Genomic DNA, 27511 nt, shown 5'->3' with positions numbered 1-27511 from the left:
CCGGGCGGCCCCGAGGCACGGGCTAGACTTGCGGTAACCCGCTTGCCGCCGGTCGGGTATCCCCGCCCAGGTCAGCTCCGGCACCTCACGCCCTTTACGGGACCAGCACCGGAGGAGCGCGCCCCCTCACCCGCCAAGCGCGCTCCCGACTGCGCCTGCCCCCGGTGCGCGTACCCCGGCATCCCGGGCACCGCCTCCCCCCCAGCCCTTCGCCCGTCCCCTCCTTGCCGATTGGCCGGCGGCTCCCGGGCAGGTGCCGGAGCGCGGCGGGGGCGCGGCGGGAGCTGCTGCCGGCGACACCGGCACCGGCACCGCAGCGGCAGCAGCAGCAGCAGCACCCGGTGGCGCGTTCGGCGGGGCGGAGAGGCGGCGTCAGGAGCCAGTGACGGCGGGCTGGCGCCGTGCACTGGCTGCTGCGGAGTGGGAGCGGGGCACCTGTGCTCGGCGGCTCCACGCAGGTGTCCGGCCAGGGCCGTAGCCCCCTCCCTGTATATGAGCGACGGGGCGCAGCCGCCGCCGGTGGCTTTGCCCGTACCCCCAGCGCGGGGAAGTTACTGCCCGCCTGCCATTTTGGTGCAGCCCTCGCCTTCGGCTGAGGGTGAGTACAGCCGGGGGTGCGGCACCGCTCCCCGCCGGCCGGAGCCGCGGCCGGGCCGGGGGTTTGCCCGCTGCGGCACCGCGGGGACGGCCGGCGCGCTGAGGGGGCCTGCGGCCGGGACGCGGCTGCGGGGCCGCCCGCCGCAGCGTCCCGTCGGGGGCGGTCGGGGCCCGGCTGGTGTGGGGTCCCCCCGGACCCGCTCCGCTTGAGAGGCGCCGGGTCCCGCGGCCGTGGGCGTCTGAGGGGGGCCGCCGCACTGCGCGGCGTTCCGGGTTGAGGCGGGTCGGGCCGCTTCTCCAGGGTGGTTCCGTGTACCTGGGGAGGGGGGACGGGGGACGGCAGCACGGTATTAGGCTTCTTTTAGTTACTGGCCGGCTGTCTTGAGTAGCTTCGTAGCGTTCTGCTGACAGCGTGGGTATTCGAGCGCTGTCACTGTAGTGCGTAATAATAATAACAACAGTAATAATAATAATAATAATAATAATAATAATAACTATTATTGTTTTAATAACTTCCCGCGAGCACGGGGGCTTCTGGCGTGGCGCTGCCTCTGGCCCTTCTCCGCAGGAGCATCCCGCCGCTCCACACTTGTAATTTATGGTTCAGACAGAGGCAGCGTGCGTTTTCCTAGTATCAAGGTCAGTTTATCGTAAGTGCTGAGGAAAATACCATATGGCTCGCTCGAGCTGACTTTGCTTAGGGAATCTAATTAAGTAGGGGCGTGTGTTGTGCTGGGGTTTGTGTTGTGTTTTATGTGAGCGTAACCACATTAGATAGCAAAATGCCTTGGAGTGTGTGTGCGTCCCTCAAGCGTGTTTGCAGCAATTTAACCTTATCTAGCGATCTATTTTAACAAATGGTTGCCTTATACCTACCATTTCGCTACTTCCATGCGTTTCTGGAAATGTGGATAGCTGCCTTGCTACGAAGACTGGAGTTTGTAAGAATAAGTACAGCAAGGATTCTGTCAATAAAGGCTTTTACTTGTTCCTCTGATAACCCTTCTCTAGAAGCCTAGATAGAAAAAGAAAGCAAAGATAGTTTGTTCTCACATTGCCAGGCGTTTTTCCAATTTTGAGGGGACTGTCATCAAGCTGAATAGGTTTATATAGTTTCCTGTTTATGGTGATAGAGGTTCCCTGTCAACTGCATTGAGACCAGTGGCTCTGTCCCTGCAGTTAGGTGTCAAAGAGTAATGCTTGCTGCTCACTTCCAGCTTGAGACAGTGAGCAGAGCTGGGTAAAAAGCAGGAGGTGCTGTGTCGTGTATGTAATCCTACAGACTGTTCCACCCATTGTTACTCAGATATCAGAGCATATTTACTGATGGGGTTATGCCAAAGAGTGCAGAAATGTCCTCAGCAATTTTACAGCCTTTCTGTGGAGTTTGTCAGGCAACTTAGTACAGTGATTATAGAAATAATTATAGGTATAATTTTCAGCAGCTGTGATACAGTAATTACCAGTGAGAACAGTCATTTCCCCCCCTCCACCACCACCACTGGTCCCATGACAGGACACTGCATTTTGAACCTTCTCCTGATTTGAGTAACTTGGTATTATCCTTTCAGGCAGGTTAATGCTTTTTAATGGAATGTGTTCACCTGAAACTGTGCTATCTAGGAGTGATTCAAGAACATGAAAGTGAAGCTAAAACTTTTTTTTTCTTTTTCTTTCCCCTCTCCCTCCCCCCAAGTTGCTTCCACCCCAGCCTGATGAGTATATCTGAGTGCACTGTCAGTTAATTGCTAAACCGGGTTATATGGGTTGTACCCAAATGTGTGAACACAATAGGGATTCATCTTTCTCACTTAATAGTTGCAGTAAACAGAAAATTTGAAAAACTTGTACTTAAAGAAAAAATATAAACCCTTCTACTAAGCACGGTTGATGCTGAAGAAAAGCTTTATATACCTAATGCACTATTGTTTGTCAACACTACATCTGTATGAAAATGTGCCTCCTTTCTATAGTTGCCAACTTATTATACCCTATTGTTCTCAGACTGGAAACTGCTGTGTGGCAGTGTAAACCATCTTAACTTGACCTTGGAAAGTCAGACAAGTTGAAAAAAACCTAGTTGAATATAATTCCATGAAAATCATAGGAACAACTTTTCTCTTTGAGAAAATCCATTCAGTTTGAGCAGACTAATCCAGCTTCCTATGGAGTGCTTTATTCATCTTCCTTCTGGGTCCAGGTAGGTTACTTACTGGATAAATTTTAAGAGATAATACAGGCTTCTTGCTACCTGCAGACCACTGGCAGCCAGAAAATAAACTACTCTCAAGTTCCTTATATTCAGAGGTTTATATCAGCTTACTTTCAAAAGAAGCTTATTTGACTTAAGGCAAGAGGGAGATAACTTCTATGTTTCAGTGTGCCACAAAGCAATCAATACTGTTACTCAAATTCCCTAAGAAACCTGGCCTTTATCTGCAGCCTAAACCCTGAAATTTTGTGGAAGGGCTAAACACAGTATAATCTGGTAAGATTTCAAGCCATAGTCTAGTTGTATGTATCCCTGTGAGGTTGGGCATAAATGCTTATCTCCAAATTTTGTGTTAATTTGCATAGATCCAAGAGGAAGATTCCTTATATGTGGCTGACACTCATAAGATTGGCCATTTGTATTGTCAAGAGTAGTGGTTGTAACTTGCTTACTGTTTCACTTTCTGTTGAAATGTGTTATCCTCTTGCCTTTTCTTTATATATCTATATATATGTATTGTAATGCTTACAGAAAAATGCCATGCTCTGTGGTTTTTATAACAGTATTCACAGAAAATAAACATCACATGAGTTATTGGATGTCCTGAAAGTAAATACATAAAGCATACTTTAGTGGAAAGCAGTTTAATGAATCATCTAGCAGTTTTAGCACAGAGGAACAGAGTAAAAAGACTGCAGTGGCTTGACTTGTCAAAAGCTAATATCAGCGTTATTGCAATAATGAAAATATTTTTAGATCTCATGGAAACTATTTTGGGAATATGAACACATTAAATTTCCAGGCTGATATGCATTATATTTCAACAGCAGAGCAGCTATTTATTTATTTATTTATTTGAATATTTTACTAACAAAAACCTGTATCTTGCAAATTTTTATTGACCCATTAGTCTGTGAGCTGAGTAAAGGAAACAAGACCTTCCTATTTTCTGCTACCCGTACGTTTTATTTACCTATTGATCAACTGATGATCATGAAAGAAAAGCTAAAATTGGTATTTGGTATGCAGATTATTGCAGTTACTACTGAATTTACTGGTTGTTTTAAGATATAAAGCATGACCATAGGAAATCAATTTTGCATTCTTCAGAGCAAAGTTCACCTCCAAATAAAATACCAACTAGTAAAATGCAGAAGGTAACCAGTGCAGAGATTATTCTTGAAGATGAGACACTTTTGATGGCATTTTCTCAAGATGCCTCATTGTAATTGAGTAAGAAATTTTCTTGAGTTTTGAAGCCACTGGCTGGCAGGTGGGAAGGGAAGCTCTAGCCTGTCCTGCTGCTGAATACCCAAGATCAAGTTCTGCTGTACAGCAGTTACAAAAATCTTCAGTTTCTGGATTCCTCCTTGCAACATATGGTAGAGAAGGAGAACAATAAATGGTTAAGTGACAATGCAGTCATAGTTTCTGGATCAAATCTGTTTAAAGGGTGCTGAGGTAGTTTACTTTAGAAAATGAGATGTGGTCTGCTCTTGTGGTTGCAATCTGAAGTGCAGAGCCTCATTCAAAGTTCAAGTTCATGGCACACTGGCTTTAGTGAGTCTTGAAACCAGGCAACAGTCTGAAATCTTTAAATTTCTGTAATTAAAGAAGAATCTCTTCCCCAACACCCGCCACTTTCCTCCATGAAGAATAGTATGTGGGTGTGCTGTTGTAAACCACTTTCCTGTTCTTGGAGGAAGACAATATATAATCTGTTGTTTTCCTTATGGAAAGGAAAGGAAGCAAAACATGTTTACAGCTTGAGGAGTAAATTTTATGTTCAGCTCTTGTGATGAATGTTATATAAGAAGAACTTCTTTGCTTATTAGGCATTGCTTCTGTTACAGAAGGTCATTTTCTGTCCCTTTTGGGGCAGGATGTTGTGCCACAGGGCAATCCAAACAGGAAAGCTCTGGTTTGTGCCTTTAATTGCTGTGGCATTAATGTTCAGTGTAGGATATAAGTGCAGTTAGCACCGTCCTGAAATACCTCCTGTTGCAGAATGTGTCTGGTTTTCTGACCACCTTACGATTCGTTTTTTTCCCTTAAGAAAAGTGATCCTATCAGTGGTTATCCCCAGAAGTGCATGTTGCACCTTTCTGGAAATAGCTCAGTGCTTGCATCTGGCTTTCATAAATGCTTTGACATTTGTTTGACAGACCATGAACTGGATTGAGCCTAAACCATAGTGTACGAATAGGAGCAACACCAGGTTTTAAAAAGAGCTTTGGGGAGAATTCTAAAAGGTAAAATGTGGTGGTGTTGGTTTTTACAATCTCGGTGAGGCTTGATATAAAAGACAGTACCAAAAATTTTCAATGTTAAGCACTGCAAACACAGAAGTCATGAGATAAGTCCCAAGTTAGAAGAAAATAGTTCACTTCTACAGGGAAGATCAGCCTGATTCTTCCACTCCTTCCCCCCATGGAAAGGAGTTTAATGGGGAGGCTTCACATTCATGTTCCAAGGTAGTATCACAGGTGAAAAAGAGGGAAATCAATGGATGAAATACTGTGGGCTTGGATTCCATACATGAACAAGTGAATCTCACCTCCTCCATGGAAATACCTCATCTATATGGTTGCCTTAGGTGAATAATACCTAAGAATGCTCTTTGGGGGGGAAGTTGGTGTCAGTGTTGTATCAAGGTCCAGAAAGCCTATTATGAATAATGGAAATCTAAAAATTGGGATAACCTAATGTGGAGGACTAGAAACAGGAATTGTCTTGATAAAGCTGATGTTCTTTGTGGAGGCTCATCAAAGGAGTCTTCTGCTTCAATATACTGGTAATGCTGCTTCAATCTTCAAGAGTGGGCCTTGATACAGGGAACAGCTTTTTAAGAAGGTTTGAGGTCCAGTGGAGTCCTACCTAGTTCTTAAAGTTTGACTTAAGTTGATCAAGTGATAGTTTCTGTGGGACTCAAAAGGGTATCTGTCTATGCTGGCCAGATGATTCTCTAGACCTGAAGATGGTGACTCAACCAGCAGTCAAAACCTGACAGTGAACATAAGCTTTGAACTCCAGAAAGTGCCTGTGTCTTTTGTTTGAGTGTGAATGTTCCTTGTTTTTATAAACTTGGGATCCAGAACTTCCAGCTTGTGTTTGTTGGCCAGAGCTCAGATTAACTCCATGTAGTGCAGTGTCAACATAAAGAAGAGGAGCCAAGCTCAGATCCAAAGGAAAGCCTCTTCTAAGCCCAGAGTAGAGTGGGTCCCAGTGTTAACAAATTAACTCCCCCACCTGACAGATTAACCCAGCTCCTAGTTTGAGTTTCAGAGGCTTTGTACAGCCCTGGCTCTATTTCACTTTTGGGTTATGTCACTTAACAAATGTTTGTCTAAACCTTTCATAGGCAACTTGCTTCTGAAATGCTTTTTTACATGCAGGGAGCATAAGTTGTGTGTCAGCCAGCTCCCTCTCATTGCTGAGTCTCAGCGAAATGGGACATGTGGCATTACAGATGTGACTATTTACTGTTTTATCTCTTATGATTCTTGCTTGTTCTAGCATAAATCGGGATTAGAAGCAATTTGCAGGTGTCAATGGATGCAGAAGGCACAGTCTTATGACATTGGTTTTTATTTTCTTCATTTACTTGATAATCTGTAAAATTCAGTGGGGCTTCCTGTTAGTGGTTTGAATTAGCAGTGAATTACTGCATTGCCTTTGTTTTCACATCTGGCAACACTAGAGAATACTGCCTCATTGTGGCAACTGCTGTTGGAAGCATTTTCTTACCTCTAAAACCAGAATTGCTATCTCTGTCCTTGTCCTGCAGAAAGATTGCCTCAGTCAGAGGTTATTTCTTGGATCAAACTGAAGAATATGCTGATGAGTGGTATTTAGTAAGAAGGATGCAGGACATCAATTACTACAACATATGTTGTGGAGGAAAAAATCCATTTTATTGTGTAGGATATTTTAAGTATGCCTGTGATGTTTGCATATTGGGTGGATTTTATATCATGGGTGTTGTGGTAGCAGCCAAGCAATCCAGTTCGATGTTCACTTTTATTGTTTGCATGGGTTGATCACAATATGACTTTCAAGTTATGGTCAAATTCTTAATTTACCATAACTCTCTTACCTGTATTATTAAAATGCAAAATTAAATTTATATGCAGATGTAAGATGTATAATGCTTCCAGAGATGCTTGAAGCTTTACAAAACTTCACCTTTTCTCTTGGAGATTAAAGGTGTGAAGAACTTGAATTGGAAGCTTTAGCACCACTTTACATAGTAGTGATGCTTTGGCATCTTGCACTTGCAAGATTTATCTTGGGGGACATACATTTTCTTGGCTAGTCTGTTGAGTGTTATCTGTTGGGTGCTCCTCTATAGCTGTTCTTACAAATAGTGATGGTTGGAAGTGGGTAAAGCATTTAACTTTAAAGCACATGCTTGTCATGTTCTGCTTCACAGTTCAGGTGGCAGTGGACCTTCAGTATCTCTTTCTTCAGGCTATATAGCAAGCAGAATGTTGACATCTCAAATATAGATCTGCAAAGGAATATTCTGATTTGTGTTCTTTTATATAACCTCCACAAGGAAGGAGATAAATATTTGAGCTATTTGAGCTTTCTCAAGCTTAATTTGGCACTGAACCTGTTCCTTTTCTGTTGCGCACATACTGGACTGTTACACAGATAAAAGTGAGTTCTCCCTTCTCTAGCTGCCTCTGAAATGATACAGAAACTGCCATCAATTCTTTGGAGGTACAGAGAAGTGTTTTGCCATTTCTTTTGTCTCTCTTCAATGTGTGTAGCTCGTTTGAGCATCATTGATTGTTCAAAGCTGAGACTGACAGGTCTCAGAAGAAGGATGGGGCACGTGTAGTGTAACATAAGTGGACAGATCTATTTTTGCAGTTCTCACTCTTGAATTAATGCTGAGGAGATAGGCAGGAATACACATGAGCATTTTGCTTAGTAATTTCCTCAATCTGGCTCAGACTTTAAAAGTACAATGTGAAGACTGATTCGGAAGGTGTGTTCTTACTTGGGTTGTGATGGGAAGATGGAAGAAGGGACATGATTCTATTCAGTGGCTGTTGATCCTTGTACAAGAAGCCTGGGATCTCTTGCAGAGATCTCAGCTCCACTCTGCTAGGTGGGCATCCAAAAGGAAGCCCTTGCTGTCTCGTGCTTACAGTCATGCGAATCGCTGATTATGTTGGGCTCTTTGGGATCAGTTACCTGCCTGAACTGCCCATGCTGGCTTTCTCCCTCACCTGATGTATTTCACCTTTGGGTTGTTGACAGTCTGTTACAGTAATGAGCTGCATTTCATGTTTTGGATCGAAGGTACGTGGAAAAGAGGGCAATCATCCAAGATACAATTGCATGTTGGTGCATTACAGCTCCAATTCTGTCTTTTTCTCTCTTTTTCTTCCTCATTTGGCGATGAGTAACAGTCGGTCTCACACAGTCAGAACACTGTCAGACCCATCATCTTGACTACGTATTCTTCCATAAGACACTTGCTACTAAATAGAGAAAATAGAGCTGAATACAATTTGTCTATGATCAGACTAAGCAATGGAAGAAGAGACGGAAGTAAAACAAAAGGATACAGGAACTAGAAAGCAGAAAGAGAGTAAAATACATGCTAACAGTTTATGCCAGAGGACCCATGATGTTAAGCAGCTGTAGTACCAAGTAAACCCTTCATCTAGAAGTTCAGTTACCAGTGAGAAAGTTATTCTGGTCAATGAATTTGGCTTCTATATCACATTTTTAATTCCCACTAGGATTTGTGCTTGTTTATCAGGTGTAGGCTTGATACATAGGTATAAAGTTATCACAATTTATTATGAAGATTCTGGTTTTAATGAAATTTGTTGGGTTTTTTTTAGTTGGTTCAAGGTACATGACAAATTACATTCTCTGGTCTAATCTTTAGCATTTTTCTGTAAAAACAGATTTATATGCTATTTAAAATAGTTTCTAGTTTTTAGAAGCAATTCAATATGCTGTCTTCTGCCTCTGGAAGGGTGCCATCCTTAGGTGAGAAATGTAATTCTTTCAGTAAAATGTGACTTCAGTGGAGTGCTTGTGTTTTTGTTATTTCATATTCAGTGCTTAAGACATAGAACCAAGAAGAATATGAAACTTCTGTTTATTTCTTAAATATGTTAACACTTAAAAACCAGAAAGTGGTAATCTTTGAACTTCAAGGTTTACAAATTCCCCCATTATGTTCCAGCACTGTTTGAGACAAGAAGTATACAGAGTTATGGTATTAACTTGACATTGATAAGGAAGATTTATGCCAGAAGGAAGATGAACTTCATGGTTCTATTAAAAACCTTCTGCTTCACCCTCTGCACCCCCCCAGTGAAACAAGTCTAACTTTGCTCAGAAACTTGTAAGGTGTTCAGTTTTTTAAACAGATCACACCTAAAATTAGTACAAGGCTAAAAGGAATATAATTTGCTGCTTTGGTTATAGACCAGGAAATACATGCAGTAGGTCTGATGTAGATTCTGTGTGGGTACAAAGAATAACATCCTCTTTGAGATCTTTTTCTTGCACCTTAATTAGAGTGTAGTAATGCTGATACAAGTCCTCACATTGAAGTCATTTGGGCTGTATTTAATTTTTCATCTGAAGAGGTGGTTTTGTTTTTCCAATAAATATCTTTTCCCTCTTGTTATTTTGGAACAGGAGTCCATTCTTGTGAAAAGGGAAGAATATCTGCAATGCTGCACCTGAATTTCTTTGAGTTTAAAAAAATATTAAGAAATTTATAATCAATGCTAACTATGCTGCATTTTAGACTTAATGACATGCAGTAGAAATTATTTTGAACAGAAGCATTTAAGGGTTTTCTCTTGGCTAAAGTCTACTTTGTTTGAGTGTGTTGCCATAATTCAGAACACAAGAATCTCCTTTACACTTTCACCACTCAGATCTTCATTTTGCTGTCAGATAAATTGTTCAATATTTTAAAATTTATATATCATTCCTTGTGTGATACTTACATCAAAAAATAAGCATAATGACCTTATGCTGGCTATGAGACCACTTCTTTGGGATGTTCATGAAACAAAACTTTTTCTAAAATATGAGATGTGGACAAGGTGTTTGTCTTCCTTTTTGGCTGAGAAAGATGACTATCTTTTAAAATTTAAAAGAACAAAATATTCACTGATAAGATTATACAAAGAATTTCTTAGGGTACTAAAAAAAAAATTCTGCAAAAGTTGTTCAAATGCCAAGGTACAATGACAAGACATATCCTGCAGGATTTTTTAGATCTTAACAGTCTGCTGAAGTAAGTAAAGATGAGTTGGTTGACAACAGAATCAAAGATATAATTACTTAGATTTTATTTTTTTTTCTCAGTTTTCTACCTAGAAAATGCTAAAAGGGGTAGAGTGTCAGAGCAGAGTAGAAAAGCTCTGGTGTTTAGTTTGTTGACACTAAAGCTGAGAAAAATGTAAGGGAAAACTATTTTTATATGAAATGTTGAAGTTGCAAATAGCTAGGTTGAAGGAGTTCATGATATCTACTCCTCTAGTATTACATTTCATAAATGCACCAGAGAAAAAATGATGGTATTGTGGAAACAAGTAAATCTTCATTAAAAATTTGCTCAGAAATGGAAAGAGATGTATTGATATTCTTATTTGCACTTCCAGGATGTTGGAGGGATCTCTTCCAGACATATCCTTTTCTTTTCCAGGCTGAGCAATCAGAGTGCTCCCAGCCTCTCCTCTTGTGAAAGGTATTTTAGTCCCTTAATCATCTTTGCTGCCTAGAGCTGGATTTGTTCCAGTAAATTCATATGTGGGGAGCCCAAACTTGATGCAGCCTCTCTAGTGCTGGTTACTTCTCTACTGCACTGAACTAAGATGTCTAGATTTTACAGTACTTGGTGTGACCATTTGGATAATAAACTTTACAGTGTGGCTCTTTGTAAAGCAGAGAATCAGTTTATCAATTTTAAATGTTGGTGGGTACTTTAAAAAAAAAAAAAAAAATTCTTGGGCTCTCTTCCCACCCTTCTGTAATGCTAATCTGTTGCAAGTCCAAGGCTGCAAGTCCAAACAGCTTAGGTATCATATGAGTGAGTAGGAAGCATAATATTGCCCTCATTTCTTTTGCTGATGTTCTTGTCTGTTTTAAAATTCAGAAGCATTGCTTGCAGTTCTTGAAAAACATTTCAAGTGCCTTTTGTTCTGTGGGCTTTTTGTGGCTTAGTGTTTTGTGTTTTGTTTTGTTTTTTTTAGAAAGGCTGAATAAATGTTCTTGATGTGGAAGTTTTCATTAGATTTTTAAACAGGCTGTAAGAAGTATTAAGATTAAAGTATTACTAAAACAGTACCAAATAATGTATTGTAAGGCTAAGCTTTCCTGTTACACAGTGTTAATTTGTTAAGCAAAAGTTTTGTTGGGAATGGTATTGTTCTGTGCAATGTTTCTGAAAGCTTAAATTTTGCATTCAGCTTGAGATTTAGCAGAAAAGTATTACTCATAAAGGCAAACATCTAAATAGCCTCACAGAAGTTATTTCAGTTAAGGCTAGAATTTATTTTAGGCTGAGAAACTATTTTGCTGTATTTTTTTTTTTTTTAATGTAACTTGTTACACTTCCTCTAGAGGGATTTTCCATTGTGTATTTCCCAAAATGCATAGTCTGGGTCTACAGAAAAAAAGACATTTGAGCATTGTTTATAAATATTTATAAGCTGCCATCATACTCCCAGATCAGCGGTGATTTTGTAATATGATGAAAGATAATATCCTGCAGAAAAAACCCACAAGTTCCTTAGAGGTTAATGAAATATTGGAATGCAGACTGGGAGTAAATAGGCAACATGAAAATCAAGTTACTCACTGGTGATTCTAAAATATATGTATACTTGAAATTGTGTCTTTGCCTACCCCAAAAATCAGGGGTAGTGGGGTTTCCAGCTTACTCCCAGATTTAGGGGTAATTTCACCCTTCTGATACATGCTTACAATCAGCTGAATCAAAGGGGTAATTTTCTTTAGCAAATGAGCACACTTTGTATATATGAAAAAACAGTATTAATTTTGACAGAGTTTCTAAAAACATGTTGAAGACGACCTGAAGGGAGACCTTTTTTCACAGTGTTAATTAGTTGTTAACTTGATGCTTAAGAACAACTGGAATGGTGTCTTTGATCTCAGTATCTTCATCGTCCTGTGCCTCACACAACGGCAGCCCTATCATGCAGGTGTCCCTAATTGCTCCAGCAGTTGTTTAAAATAATTTTATGTCCTTTTATATTTTCTGTTTCTCCCATAAAAGTACATGGGTGTGGAAAAAGTTAATTGGAAACATCCTACTTGCTTCCCTGCAGATGTGGCTTTTCTGTAGTGACGCCCTCCCATGCTTATGGACACTCAGAGAGAGGCCTTTGCACTGAAGTGTTTTGCACAGGAGGAGCTGAACAGGAATCTCAAAGCCTGGCAGGAAGAACATGTCCCAGGGCACTGCTTGGTTTGTCTTTGAGCTGCAAAATGTAAGCTTATCCTCAGTAAGCTCCTGCCTTTAATTTTAAGATACATTCTTGGCCTGTGCAAGCGGTAGACTTAGTGAAGGCTACATGTAGTCCTTTATTTCTGTGGCACCTTTTTCTACAAAAATTGGGGTAATTTTATTTAGACATACATTTTCATAACCTTTATTAAATCATTGTTGATCTTGCTGTTCGGCTTCCTTAGAATACCCAGAATCAAGCCAGAAGACATTCTTTCCCTGAGACCTTTGTGAGGTCTATGGTGAGCTCGTGTCTCACAGGAGAAATCTTTCTAGATTTCACCTAAGATTCTGTCCTATTTGCCTGTGTTTGTAAGTGTTGTTTCCTTGAATGAAGAATATATTCTAGACTTCATTATAGCCTGACCAAAACAGAGAAAATAAGCAATGCCTTCCTTCCGTGTTGTTTTTTTCCTTCCGTTTGAATGAACGGTAACCAAGTGATAGGAGGAAGGTAACTATTATATTAAAAAAACAAACCAAACCCAAAACCCAGTTAACCATATCCCCCATCATTATTTAGTCAAAGAATGAATTCATACCTTTAGAAAGTAAAGTAATTTTTTCCCCATTCTGCCTCTTGGTTTACCACACAGAGCACTTAGTTGTATGCCATAGCACTGTTGCTGTGGTGTTTTTTTGATAGGTAACCATCTTATGTGCTTTACATAGCTTCATTTACTTGTCACTCATCATGGATAAAGGGACAGTAGTAGCTGTCTCTTCAATAAAGTGTGAGAGCTTTTGTGTGTTCACAATTATTTTATACAGTGCTGGGTGCTCATAATAGAGCTGCAAGAGCTGTGTGATGTTTCTGAAGCCGTAACTTAATGGGGAGATGGACACACTCATGACTGTCCAAATAATTACAGAAAACAAATTACAGAAATCAATACTGATAGCTGAATTTAGTAAAATTAAAAAAAAAAAATAGTCATGATAACTAACTAGAAAAAATTGAGAATTAATTAATTAATTAAATAAATGGACCACACTTTATAAACTTCATTGTTTACAGTGTGAGCTTTATATAATACTAGCAGTACTATCAGCTTTATTGAAGTTTTATGGTACCTTCACTTCACACATAACATTCACCACTACTGTTTGTCCTCCATTGCCATACACAGAAAGGGGAAAGAATGATACCAGAATGATATGATAGAGATAGTGGCATCTAAGTCTTTCCTGTCACTCTGGGAAATGCACTTGAAATGTAGATGCTTTCTTTTTATGGTGTTTTAAAAGAAGCTCTGGTTTCTTATTTGGTAGTAAAGTAAATTTTGTTGAGTGTTACCAGAATGTTTTTGATTCATACACAGTCTCAATGTGTAATGTCAAAAATTTTGGAAACCCATGGCATAAAATCTTAAGAAATACCTGAATTTTATTTCACCTTAGTTTCATGTGTTTCTTGTTGAGAGAAACGCTACCCTATTCCATCAATATTATTGAATAACCAAAATTATTTATCTTTTGCATTTCTTTTAAAATTGTGTGCAATTGCTTTCAGTGCATGGAACTTGAAGAATAGTTCTGAAACAGATAATTTTCTTCTTTGATGTTTATGGCAGCAACTCTCTTTTTGTTGGGCAAATGTGCCTGTTTTTTCAACACGCTTAGGAAAAATATCAATACTTTCAATTTATCTTGGATTTTCCTTTTTATGATTTCAGGTACTCCTCACAGTTATTCATATCCAGGACAGAATATATGATGGGGAGAAAACTGGATCTTTCTGGTTTGACTGATGAAGAAGCAGAGCATGTGCTCCAGGTGGTTCAGCGTGATTTCAGCCTTCGTAAGAAAGAAGAAGACAGACTGAGGTAAGGTTAAAAACATGATTAAACATATTGTTCTCTTTGGCTTATTATAAATTGGCTTAGGGGGCAACTGTGGAACACGGGTCTCTAGTGTTTTTTCTATGCATTAATAATCATTCCTATCACAGAGACAATAAACATCCAAAGTCCTCCACACAAACTCAATTATTGAGAAGCAATTAATATCTGTGTTTAGTCTGGCCTGGCCTGAACCATGGCAGTGGTCTCTGAATTATCTCAGTGTATTGCCTGGGTAGAGGTTAAGTAATAGATGCCTTTCACATAAACAGAAATTTAAGTGAATTGTTTGCTTGCTGTAGACAGTTCCTTTTCTTTTATTCAGAAACTTTGTCTGTATGCAAACATCTGAAAGTGGAAAAAGTTCAACCCATCCCTTTCTGGCAAAATAATCAATGGGACATTTTATTCATTGTATCAAGAAGTTAACTTTGCTTTCAATCACCTGTGTACGAAATGATGGCAAGCAGAAACAACCAAGAAAAAAACCAAGTGAATCTTATTGCAAGGTGTGTCAGCCCAGGACTTTTAGTATGTGGCAAGGCAGCTACTAATAGATGTGAATTGGTAGATCCAAAATTTTTCTTTTAGTTTCAGCATTATTTCCTTGAATTATTATTATGTTTTCTTAAATTTTAAAAAATTTCTTCTTTGAACACATCAATATTTATTCCTTAGAGTCTGAACTCCTTATACTTGACAAATGCACATTCTCTTACCATACTACTAATGTCACAGAGATAATCTGTTTTTTTATCATTTAGCATCAAGCTGAAGTCATCAGAGCAGGAAAATCACTATAATAAACACAAAACTCGGTATATATTATTTGCAATTGGAACTGAGAATCCTTTTTCTGTCACTTTTCTGTTACTATTTTCTGAAACTATTTGGAACATAAGGAACAAGAAGGCTTGCAGCATAAGCCTAATTCAGTTCTGGCATGCTGTGCCAGTTCTTGCTTGGGTTGGTAGAGCAAGTTGGCTGCAGGAATGAAAGACTGGATGAGGACTGAATGCAGATTTTTTTTTTTTTTTTTTTTCTGACTGTTTGTTTTGCCATGAGTTCTACTGGTTTGATTTTTGCGGGTTTATGGTTTTTTGTTGTGGGTTTTTTTTTTTTTTCATCTTTTACAACGAAACCTAGAAACAATATAAGGAGGGTGTATATGAGGGCTTGCTCTGGCTTTTTTATTTAACTGGTTGTATCTTACTGGAGCAAGAATACCACAGCTAGCAAATGCTGGGGCATCTCATCTGTTCTTTTCAACCAGATCCTGTAGTGAGAGGAGGAGGATGTAAGGTATGCCAACAGAAAACTAGTTGGGAAGCCTGGATAGATAAACTTTTTGTCTTTTAACCATCTTGATGTTGTCTATGAGACTTGATAATTGAATGATCACAGGTAGAAAACTGTTTTGGGAAGGAAGATAAAGGACTGGAAGGTAGGAGAAACACATGGAGTCCTGCATGAGTAAGTTTTTTCCTCTTGACTGTAGTTCATGCCTTTTCAAGTATTATAGTATTCTAAAGTGCTGCAAATAATGACCTGTACTAATGAAGTCAAAATTCTGAAATATAAGCTGGATGGTGCCTTCAACAACCTCATCTAGTGGGAGGTGTCCCTGCCCATGCAGGGGGGGTGAATCTAGATGATCTTTAAGGTCCAACCCTAGCCATTCTATGATTCTCTGATTTAAGACATTAATTTAAATAATTTTAATTACGTTAAAATTGCCAGTAGAATTCAAAGCTTACTTATGATTTTTTTTTTCATCAAGCTACTCCATTTTTTTACAAAAGTGTTAAAAGGAAGGATGTAACTGCATCTTTTTGTCTTAATATGTAATAGGAAATTTAATAATGTAAAAAACTTAGCCCTTGCCATAGCCTAGATTTTTCAACTTGTAAGAGAGCAGATGAGTTCTTATTTTTGCTTTGATGTTCTTGGCTTTATTGCATTTGTTTTTTAGAAAGTTATCAACTGCCAAAGTCTACATTGTAGTTTCACTGTATAAATACTGCCAAGGTTTGAATTTTTTTTTTAAAGTAAAAAGCTGTCATATACATTTTTTATATTATATTGCTCTTAAAAAATAAGTTATATCTGAAAGTACGTTTTGTTTTTTTTTAATTCCTATAATTAATTCCAGGTAGCAACATGAATATTTGGATGAAACTGTTGAAGCTTTTGCATTTGATACTTTGTTAAAATAGGGTTTCTGTATAATTATTCATTCCATGGAAAGTTTTGGTTTGTTTGTTGCTTTGTTTCTTACAGAATATTTTCACAGATCTTTCTCTAGGATTACTTCAATTGGTAGAAATTATTTTTAAAGATCAAACACTACTTAAGGGAATATATGGCAGATTTCCACTATATCAGGGGAACAATGAAAGCTAAGAAAACTATGAGTGGTCAACAGCTTCAGCTTTGCTTTGCTAATGGCAGACAAAGAGTTAAGTAGCAGACTAGAAGAAATAAAGTTTATCATTACTCCTAACAAATGTGTTTGAGGTAGTAAAGTAAAATGGCAACTGTCCTGGAATTAATATGCCCATGTCTTTTACGATTTTGCAGTTGTTACATATTTATTTTTCCATGTTCTGTAAACAAAATGACATGATTAATGTGCGGAGAAAAAGCATAGTGATAATCTTAATTTTCTGCTGCAAAACTGTTTCAAATCTCTCTGCAGTGAGGATTTTTAGTGGTGGTTCTCTAGTTTAAATCTTTCTCTCAACTTTGTTATCAGGCAGGCTCTTGTACATTTTTGTGAGAAAATTAGTTGGCTTAAAATAGGTTAAGAACAAGATAGCTATATGTAAATAGTGATTAGTGTGGTTGATTTGTTATGCCTTACTGCTTCATATCAGCTGTTTCTTTTTTTTTTTTTTTTTTTTTTTTTGTTATTGCACTCATCCTGGTATCAGATGAATAATATTTACTGTTCTCTGTTGCTTGTTCACCCATAATCTTTCTATTTTGATTATATGTTGGTTCTGTTCTTTGGCAGTAGTGTTATGTTTTCATTTACTCCAGCGCTAGTCTAATCATCCAGAGTCACTGAGGCTAAAATTGTACCTCAGGCTGGTAGCTGGGCTGGATTTGCTGTGAAGCAGTTGAAACAGGGAACAGATTTGGTGTTTTTAGGAAGGTGAAGGTTGAAGGTTTGAGTTGCTTTGCAGATGTGCTCAGGTCTAGGCTGCAGCAGGACAGCCTGGTGTCTGTCACCTCTGCCACAGGAGCTCTGAGGCTGTCTCTGGGCTGCTGGAATGCTAATAATCAGAGCTGGCTTTTTGAAAAAGTTGACTGGACACACTAGGGTTTTGTTTTCTCATGGATGAATTTATTTTCTTAATCGTGAATTCCAAATGTAACACATCAGCAGAATGTCAGCAATGGGGAAGATTGGACTGTTTTAATGGTTGAACTTTTTGACATTTTACTGTGTGTAACTTTGTCATATCTGCAGTTTGTGGTTTTAAGTTTGTGTTTTATTGTTTAGGTTGTTTTTCTTTTTTTAAGAAATGGCAGAGGAAAGCTTAGAAGAGTTTACAGGGTCAAATATGTGTTTATGAGATAGGACTTTTTGCATTAACAGATGTGTAAAAGAGATTGCTGCCTTTTATTTGCTTCCATTTACTGCCTGTGTATTCAGTTTGCCAGACTGTCTACTGTCTAAATGTGCTACTGTTTCTTCTCGTTCACTGGGGGTAAAATCAGTTCCCCCTGAAAAATCTTTTTTTTTTTTTTTTTTTTTTTTCTTTTTTTTTTTTTTTTTTAACAGTTACCACTAAATTAATAAACATGCTTGTCCATTTGTTTCAGGTCAGGAACACTGGTAAGTCCAGGTGTTTTAAGTAAATGAAATTATCATTTTATAGGGGAAAAAAAAAAAAAAGGTGGATTATCTGACTGGAGAAAAGGTTCCAAACCTGTCATGTTTTAGCCATGTGGGCAGGTTAAAATATGGCTGTTCTGACACTGAATTTAACATTCAGAACAGGAGAGAAGTTAGAAAGCTGGGCAAAGGGGCAGATACAGAAAGGGTTCAGTGCTGATCAGCTGCCAGCAAAGCAGATGCTTTATCTGTCAGCAGCTACTTTACTTTAGGAGGCTATGGCCTAAGCACTTCAAGACATTTGCCCATAACCATTGGCCAATAAAAGTTTCTATCCCTATTGTGAATGCTGAATCAGCCATTTGTGCCGTGGTGTTTGAGTGATGAAACTTGCATTTTTTTTCAGCGCTGCCCAGTGCATCTCTTCAGGGGAAATGGTTCTCTTTTGTTTGAGGCACTGCTCTTAATCACCTAGGAAAATGTATTTACAAGGAAAAATATACTGACTTTCTGGTACTACATGAACATGAGGTTGTAACACTTTAATCTCAGTATATGTATGTGGGATAACAGGAAGAGCACAAAAGAAGCATTGAGAATCAACTGTCACCCACAGGTGGAAGCATCACCACGTTTAGTCTGATGTTGTATTTCATAGCTGGCTTTGTGAATATCAGCTTTGCTCTTTTCATTTGTGCCATGGCACTTTCAGTTGTGGTGAAGTCAAACTGCAGTGATTCATGATTGAATCTCCAGCAGTGCTCTATCTGCAGAAAAAACAAGAAGTGTGCACTCGCTGGGGGACCCTCTCTACTCTGGTTGTTCTAATTTTCTTTTATCCAAAGAATTGGTAAGGAATTAGAATAGTCTTGTGTAGAAGATGATTAAATGCTTTAAATTGAGAGATGCTTATGCCTGCTTTGTTTTTTCTGCTCCTTTTGTGTTGCAGCCAATTGCAGCACGGGTAGACTCATGAAGAGACTTCTTAAGAAATAAATTCTCGTACCTGACAAAACACAGAAACCAGTCTTTTTTTTTTTTCCTTGTCAGACTACAGTAGGCTTCAGTGTATTCACAGTATGTGTCATGGGTCTTGTAGCAGATAAAATATTAAAGTCCCTTCAAACTCTGCTAATCGAAATATTGTCAGAGTGAGTCACATCAAACTGGTACCGTGCCAGTTCAGACAGCTATCTCTTGATTCCTCATCAATTCTTGTTCCTCCTTCCTGTGGCAGACTCATATCAAATACCTTAAACCAAACAAAACCCAACAAAAAACCCCTGTCTATGTTCCATGTTTACTGGCCTCCAAACAAAGCCATTTTAAAGCTGTTTTCCTAGTGAGAAGGAAGGAATGGGAGATTGGTCTCATCATTTCCAAAAGCTTCAGAGTTCCAGCAGATGAATTTCTGATCAATACCTTGTTGCTCAAAATGATTTCATAAGGTCAGCCTGCCTTCCCTTCAGTCTGATAAACAGTGAAACACTGTGGGAAGAGCAAAAGGAGCATTCTCTGATTTATGATTTTTTTTTTTTTTCCCTTCTTGTAGAAGGTGGATTCTGTTCTGCTTGTGCCTTTTCATTAACTTCTCAAGGGATCCAGAGAAAGAGGTTGTAACATACTACTTTATTATCCCTGTTTCTGCCCCTGTGGCTTGAGAGCAAGGCAACACTCTGCTAAGGAGAATGACAAGCATTTCTTTATGGGCTGTCCTGACACATGCATCACTCTCCCTGTGATTAAAGGTCTGAGAGCAGTTTATCCTTTCTTTAAGAAAGGTGCTTTTTGTGATTTCCCCATCAACACAGCTGCAGGCTTCTCCAGTGCAAGGCACTGCTGAGCTGTCATAAGTTTTGCACTCAAAAATAAGTTAAGACAGATTACTGGTATGAATGATTCATCAGAATCATAGCTGCAAATTAGTGTGTTATTTTGTTCCTGCTTTGTCTTATAAAACAAGATTAAAACAGCTGTTTCCTGGAAGTAAAGGTTCATTAACAAGATTAAGAGCAAGACATATTTATTTATAGATTATCACCGATTTTGTTACCTGATGTTCCAAGTAGCAAAGAAACCTGTTGTCTAGCTCCTGCAGGCTGTCAGGATTAAGAGTTAATAGTTCCTTCATCTGTGTACTAGAGGCTTTGCACTGTTACTGTGTAGCCCTTTCTCAACACTAGTATTAAATGTTTTAACAAATATCCCTTAATGGAATTCTCAGCTCAGGGTAAGTTTCTTGTCAAAAGATAGTGACGTGGATGAATTCTGCATGGAAGTCAGATAGCTAAATGCTTGTTTTGGCTGGAGAGCCTACAAGAGTGCACTTTACAGTGCATTAGAAACGGTTACTTGTCACTAATTTCAAGAAACATTGATCCATACGTGCTGTTTGCTGTCAAATATTTCTGTGTTTGAGATCAGACAAGGGAGCAGGTATCTCAGCACTGTAACAACATACGACTTCATGTGCAGTGCAACCACATTTAGGTGAGAGCCTGGACCCCTTCTTTCTTTGGTTTTCCCAAAGCTCCCTGCCCTAACACCTGATGTTCTGGTGCAATGCTGGTACATCAGCTCTGCTGGTTCAGCCCTGCTCCTGCCTCACCTATAAGCAGAGAAAAAGACTGCAGTTGACCAGAGGGTAGGAGCTGGTGTTTGCTTTGAAAGAGAGAAATCAGAGCACTGGAAACAATCTGGTGTTAGAAGCAAAGAACTTTCAGCTCTTTAAGTTATAGGATTGGGCCTGATTTTTTTTTTTTTTTTTTTTTTTTTTTTTTCTGCCTAATAGAGAAAAAAATGCCAGGGTACTTCCAAAGAGCATCTTATGTTTAGGTGCCTCTCAAGCCTGTTCTGTGCAACTTGCTTGTGCGTGTTTGAGTCTATAATGGGGAGCCACTATGACTATACCTTTATTTGAATGCTATATTGCTGCTATACCGAAAGCATGGATAGAACTTCTCAGTGAGTTGCTTGGACAAGGGCAGGACCTCATTTCCAAAACCATAATTTTTAAATTTTGTGCCAAGTGTTTCAATACAGGAAATTCCAGCTGTGATCTTTGGCTTTTCAAAATATATATTTACAAATTTGGTTTCAAATGAGAGGAAATGCTGGTGGAAGAAGCATGATAAAACATGAGAAATGATGTTTCTGAAGAAAAAGCTTAATTTTAGGGGATACTAGAGAAATTTGTAGAGAAAGGAATGTCCTCAGCTAATAGTTTCAATATTGGACAAGCCATGGTAGATGTAGCTGAAGTGCAGCCCACACAAAGTGTGCCAAACTTGCACGACCTTTGGGTAAGTATTTAATAAAGAAAGCAGTATGATGCTGCAGAGGTGTTATAAAACTTATTTCAGGTTGTGGTTTTTTCTTTTTCTTTTTTTTTTTTTTTTTTTTTTTTTTTTTTTGGTGGTAATTTGGTCTTCGTCATGGGTTATGACTAATCAAATTAACAGCTATAGTTTAGCTAAATGGAGTGAGTGTGCCTAGTGATGATGAATAGCTATAATGTAAAATCAATATTTAATCTCCCATACCTTGTGTATGAAGAGTCTAAGCTGTTAAACGTGACTTGTAGGAGTAATATTCTCCCATCTGAGTAGCCCTGCAGTGCAGTGCAGGGAAAGGATGTTCTCTTGAGTATGGACTCCTGCCCATACAATTTAGTCATGCTGAAAATGTTAAGCCTTAAGTGCCTTTAGCAGAGAAGGGGCTTCTGCCTCTTTTTCTGAAGGAATGAGGTTAACTATATTACCAATTTATCAGAAAAATCTTTGCTCAGTGTGACTTTATGGGAAAAATATGCAGGTGTTCATAGGCTGATAGAGGAAATCTGCTGTGTTACAGGTTTCAGGGATGGGGCATTCAAGGGTCTATCTGAATGTCATCAGTTTCTGGATCTTGTCTTGGATAGGAGGGTGAAACACTTGGAACTCCAGAGTTCTGCCCTCTGTTGTCCCTTGAATTCAGAGTTATTGACTCTGGAGAGGTTAGCTAGATTTGGGCAAACACTGCATTGTAACCTGGGCTCATCTACTCTGTGTCTATCATGTTTATACCACTGAACTGCATCAGAATACAAATATACAAGCAGAATTATGATAATTTTCTAGTCTCATGTAAGCAATGTTGGGTGAATAATTAGCCTAAGAAGGATAAAAAAACACATTACTGAAACATTCATCCTTGTGGTAAAAAAAAAATCTTGTTAGTAGGAGGATGAAGAGTTGGGACATTAAATGAAATGAGATGCTGGAGAGCAGGAAAAGAAATTTTCTTATGAGGTTCTTAAATTTTTATTATTTATTTTTGAGGAACCAGGGAGAGATGTACGAAATGGCTGGGTCAGTCTATGTATTGCACTGCCTAAAGTAAAGATGTTTTTGAAAGCAAAAACAACTGATTCAGAATCTGATGCTTCTGAAGATAAATTTGAAAGCAATAGTGTCTGGAGAGGTAACTTTCCAAGAGTTAGCTTAAGTTGCTTGGAAGAATGTGAAACAGCACAAGTACCAGGTCCTGGACCATTGAATTTCAGGGCTTTGTTCCACAAGAGAAAGGTGTGGATAAGGTATCTGCACCTTGGAAGGATGGTTTAAATCCAAAGCTGGAAAGGCCAGATGGATGCTATGCAGTGGGAGGACTCACCTACTGGATGCTCTCAACTTCGTGGCCTTGTGTTTGTGACATCTACTGACATCTATTGGCTCTTGCTGTAGTGCTTCAAGTCAGTCAGTGGTTGCTGCACTTACAGAAGTAATTAAAAGTTCTGTGGATTTGCTGTGTGAAACCTATGACTTTTTTGAAGGAATGTGGTTTTATCCATCTTAGGTGATTTTTGCAGTTCAAAATCTTCTGCCAGCTTACAGTTGTTATCTATGCATGCCCACATTTACCTTAAGTGTTTGTTTCTCAGTTCAGGTGTCACTCTAGTAGTACAATTCATAGTGCTTTCTCAAGTTGTAAAATATGGGAATAACTATGAAAAGACGTGGTAAATTATGTGACTTATTCAGACCTTTTTCTTCATATAAATTCTTACAGTATAGGGATGCTCAGAATTAATTTTCATACAGTGTTCACTAAGTTGTATGCCATAAGTGCCAAGTCTTACAGTTTTGGAAGAAGTGTTCTATTCAAAGTGCTTTTTTTTTTTTTTTTTTTTTTTCCTTTTTTTTCTTTAAATGCTAGAGCAAATGATTTTACTGTGAGTTTCTATAGCAACATTCTGTAGACCTGTCCTTGACCGTATCTATCTGGATGGATATCTGAAGCAGTATGTTTTACAATCTTAAATATACTCGCCTTTGATTTTCAAGAAAAAAAGAGAGTGCTCATGTTGATGAAATCTGTTAATCTTAAATATGACTTGTCATTTAAATTTGAAATTTGACTTAATAGTTTCTTCAGATACACATGCATTATGGAAGTTTAAAAGTACACAGTTAAATAAACTAACGTCTGCAAGAGGAAAAGACTTCTGCTTCTACATAAAAAGCTGTAACCATACTTAGCCAGTACTATATTGTTTTAGAGATACTAGATTTAAGGAAAATAATATTGACTGGAAATGGGATTTGCTCATCTTTTTATTTCAAGAGGAAATATTGTTGGTGGACCAAGGGTAGTCTTCACATATATAAAGAATCTCTGTTCTTCACCAACATTGAAGTCTTTCTTGCCTTTTTTGTGGTCAGCTTGTGTGTCCTCATTTGAGGAAAGAGCCAAGAACCACTGTTAAATAGCAGCACAGGAAGGAGACAGAGAAGAAGAGGACTGCCATGAATCAGTTGCCTTTTTGCACTGAAATCGTTGTGGAGCTGTCTACTACCATCCATATTTTTAATAAAAACAGTGAATTTTGAATTCTTGTTTGCATTTCCTTTTTGAAGCCTATGAAGAACTAAAAGCTTGTCCGAATCTACATGGCAAACAGATGTTCAGTGTATGGAAGAAAAACTTATAGGAGGTAAGGTCACTGTATTAGAACGAGCAAAATGAGTGTTTGGTTGTTCATTATGCTGCAGCTTAGGGTCTGTGTCACAGGATCTGCCCCAAACTACTCTGCCATTTCAGTATAGCTATAGTGAATTTGTATTCACTTAACACCTCATCCTCCAGGCTCTCCAGATCTTTTAATTGTCATGTGTAGCTTCCTACTTAAAGCTGTGCCAGAGGAATGAGCTGTGCTAAATATGAGATACCTGTTCTTAGAAATATACCTGTTCCTGAGCTAGGAACCTCTGTCATGAATTCATGGCAGGACATCTACTTTGTATGTTAAGATTTAATAAAACTTGTGCTGGATTCTTCACCATGTTTGCTTTCTGGAAGTTTCACAATGTGTACCTAGAGGGGAGCTCAATTTTTAGGGTTTTTTAAGCATGTTCTGTGTTCATGGTGAATTTAAAGGACTTCCAGACAACTTTTGGAAGAGAACTGAGCTGACTGAGTTAAGAAGTGTCTGTAAGAGATAGCTGATCTTTCTTTGTTTCACAAGTGGTAAAATTCTTAGCTTTTTTTCCTCTCTAAATAGAACTGATGAACACTTTCAGCTAAAGGAAAAAGGAGAGAATTCCAAAGATGTCAAAACACGTTGTTAACACTTCCAAAGTGTTGTTTCAGAAATGTCTTTGGAGAAACTTTCTAGCTGTAACATTTTCTAACCCTTGGTGGTTGCATGTGTGAAATAAAATGGGTTTGCTTATGTCACCTTTGTGAAAATAATAATAATAATAATAATAAAATAGTGGCATAAAATAAAATGTCAAGTGTTGCACTTAATATATTTTAGGCGTGCAAACGTTATCAGCTGTTGTATCTCAGCTCAGGGTGGTACAAAAGTCAGTGTACCACTATGTAGTACTGAAGTGGGTGCTACCCAACTACATGATTCTACTCTGTGGTAAATGAGAGATAATGATAACTTACCCTTGAGTTTTATGATAAGGAATTTCATGTTTGCTGAAAGGTAGGAGCTAACAGAAGCAGTTTCTACAAAGTGATAGTTTTCACAGTAATTGAACTTAGGGTGAGTTAATATACTGCTGCCTTTATTTACAGTTGGTATATATTTGGTTCTGTGTCTGAGTTTAGTGCAAGTCTTTGAATTGCACACCAGAGATGACTGTGTAACAGCCTATTCCTTTATTTTTGGTTGGAACGAAATATAATTGGTCAATATATTTGCTTGTGCCCCCTCCCCTTTTTTTTTTTCCTCTCTTTGCTTTAGTGCTTTGATTTTCCTCCTAATTATGACTTAAAGTTCTCCTGAAAGCAGCTGAGCTCATAATATACTTTCTTTTTTCTTTTTGCTCTATAGTACTTAGTAGAATTTATTAAAATTATATTTTAGTCATTCTATTACTGTTGATCACTATCCCAATTCCATGAAAAGATATATAAAATTCTCTATAAAGCTTGTTTATAACAGGATTAGTATCTTCAGAAATCATAGTAGGTTTACATTACCATAATTCTTAAATGTATTACAAAGATGAAGACCTATTACAGCCTTATGAGAAATGAGTTGTGGTTCTTGGTACTGTTTGGGTTATAATTTGGCTAGTAAATATTGCAAGACACAGGCTGCAAATGGTGATGTTTCCACAGTTTGAAAATATCCTTTCTATCTGAATTTAACTACTTTTTGTCAAGCACATGGAAGTGAAATAATATGGAAACACCACAGAACTCTGTGTTTGCATCTCAATCAGAAGAGCTTTAAATCAAGAAGCAATTAAATGAGAACCCTGTTGGAGGTGACAGGAATTTAAGTTATTTATTTTTTCTGCTGTTCAGAAACATGTTGGGTGAGATGTAACAAATGTCTCTAGTACCTCTCTTGGCTACCTTAGGGTTTATCAATGAGAATGCTGGTGGCATCTCCCCTTCCCCCCCAGTTTTCATGAATGTGTGATAGAGTTTCCAATTTTGCTTTGAGCGTAACACTGGGAGGGATGGGACCCTTGTGTTATGACAGAAGTCCTGTCATTCAGAGGAGGGCAGCTCCTTAGTATTGCTGCTGTCATCTTGGGTTTTTCACACAGTTCTCAAACGTGTGGAGGTGGTAAGTTTCTTTTCTCTGTTTTGACTTTGAGTTTCTTTGGGTTTTTTTCCCCCCCCTCACTTTTCCTGTGTAAGAAAAGCAAAGAAACTTGTGTGCTTCTAGTAGGAATGTTGAAAATATGTTAAATTTTAAAGGCTTTGTAGTAAATGCTTTTAGCCTGTCAGTCAGCCTGTCAGTAATGGTATGGCCATCTCTCATTACCTTGGTCACACAACAGAATGAAACTTTCTTTTCAGTTGGTGTGGCTTCTGCTGATAGCAAAATGTTACTTGTGAAAGTGTCTCTTGAAAACTCTTATTTTGGTGGAATGTGGACTAATACAAAAGTAGTGAAATACTTGTATTTCAGATATTGAGCATCTCCTGTTAGGAGGTGTATTATAGAAAATGTCATTAGTAAAGAAATCTGTTCCATGTCACAAGATGCCATTTGGAGTTTCTAGGTGCCTCTTAAATATTGCCTGTTGGTTTATCACTGTTGTGTTTTACTGGTAGCTGCCTTTAGTGTGTAAGAGTGGCACATGAAGGTCTTTCTTATATAGCTAACTGGTCATCTAGATAAAGACAAAATTTTACTGTAAATTCATTAAAGTGAATTTGGAATTTTCCCATTTAGTATTTTACACAAATTGGTTTTGAGAACAGTTCTTTAATGCTGGTGAAAAACCTAGGTAGGCAGGACTGTGTACTGATATTTTTGTTCTGTGGTAGGTGGTGAATCTGAAATTAAGTGGCTCTAAGTTCAGAAAAGGAGCTCTTAAGCATCAGTTTATGCATCAGTCTGCTGAACTGTCTGTGTCTCAACAGGCGAAGTACAGTAGCCTGATCATATTTTTGCCTTCTACTTTCTGGACTTTGATTTCTTTTTCCCTGTAAAATTATTATTGTTATTGCTATTATTAGTTATTTATTTCCATACACTAATAGTATATTAATATATTATAATATTAGTATATTAGATAATAAAAAAGTAATCAGCACAACCACTCTGGCAAACCTTGCTTTCAGAGAAAGCAGGTGAGAAATTAGAGGAAGAGAGCCGTGGCAGTAAGAGGCTCATAACAAGTCAGATGTGTGCATTCAAGTTTGCCATTAATACAGGCTGGACTTGTAGCTCTCTGAAAGTGCAGACCTGAGATTTATAAAATCAGCTTAGAAAACTCTAAGTGGCCAGAGTTCAGAGAGTGGCATGACATTTACATTGAATTAACATTGGTGTGGTCAGAATATGTAAAACTTTTGGATGACAGTTCTGTAATCCAGGTGTAACAGATTTTCCCACCTTAGACTGCATCAGTTGTCTGTAATTAACTGCTGGAAGGTGTTTTTTAATGTTTTGTAATGGGTCTGTGGAGGAACAGCCTTTATATTCTTCTAATTTGCCAAACTCTTAATTTAGTTCCAGGCTGGTATTTTTATCTCGT

The 27511-nt window shown here is 38.4% G+C and overlaps 1 protein-coding gene across 3 annotated transcripts in view; it reads left to right on the top strand.

Moving 5' to 3' along the window:
* Positions 1–296: 296 nt before the first annotated feature.
* Positions 297–27511, top strand: part of MYRIP (myosin VIIA and Rab interacting protein) — a 227107-nt gene continuing 199892 nt past the window's right edge. The window contains exons 1-2 of one of the 3 annotated variants that reach the window (XM_071735902.1): positions 297–598; positions 14006–14155. In XM_071735902.1, the coding sequence (XP_071592003.1) occupies positions 14043–14155 (113 nt within the window). In that variant the 5' untranslated portion in view covers positions 297–598; positions 14006–14042. Of the gene's footprint in view, positions 599–14005; positions 14156–27511 lie in introns of those variants that run through there. The other 2 variants (XM_071735903.1, XM_071735904.1) reach the window with 2 other exon arrangements.

The sequence above is a fragment of the Heliangelus exortis genome, chromosome 2 (genome assembly GCF_036169615.1).
Source record: "Heliangelus exortis chromosome 2, bHelExo1.hap1, whole genome shotgun sequence".
Lineage (NCBI taxonomy): Eukaryota > Metazoa > Chordata > Aves > Apodiformes > Trochilidae > Heliangelus > Heliangelus exortis.
The sequence above is the reverse complement of the archived record's forward strand: the minus strand, read 5'-3'. Positions and strand labels throughout refer to the sequence as shown.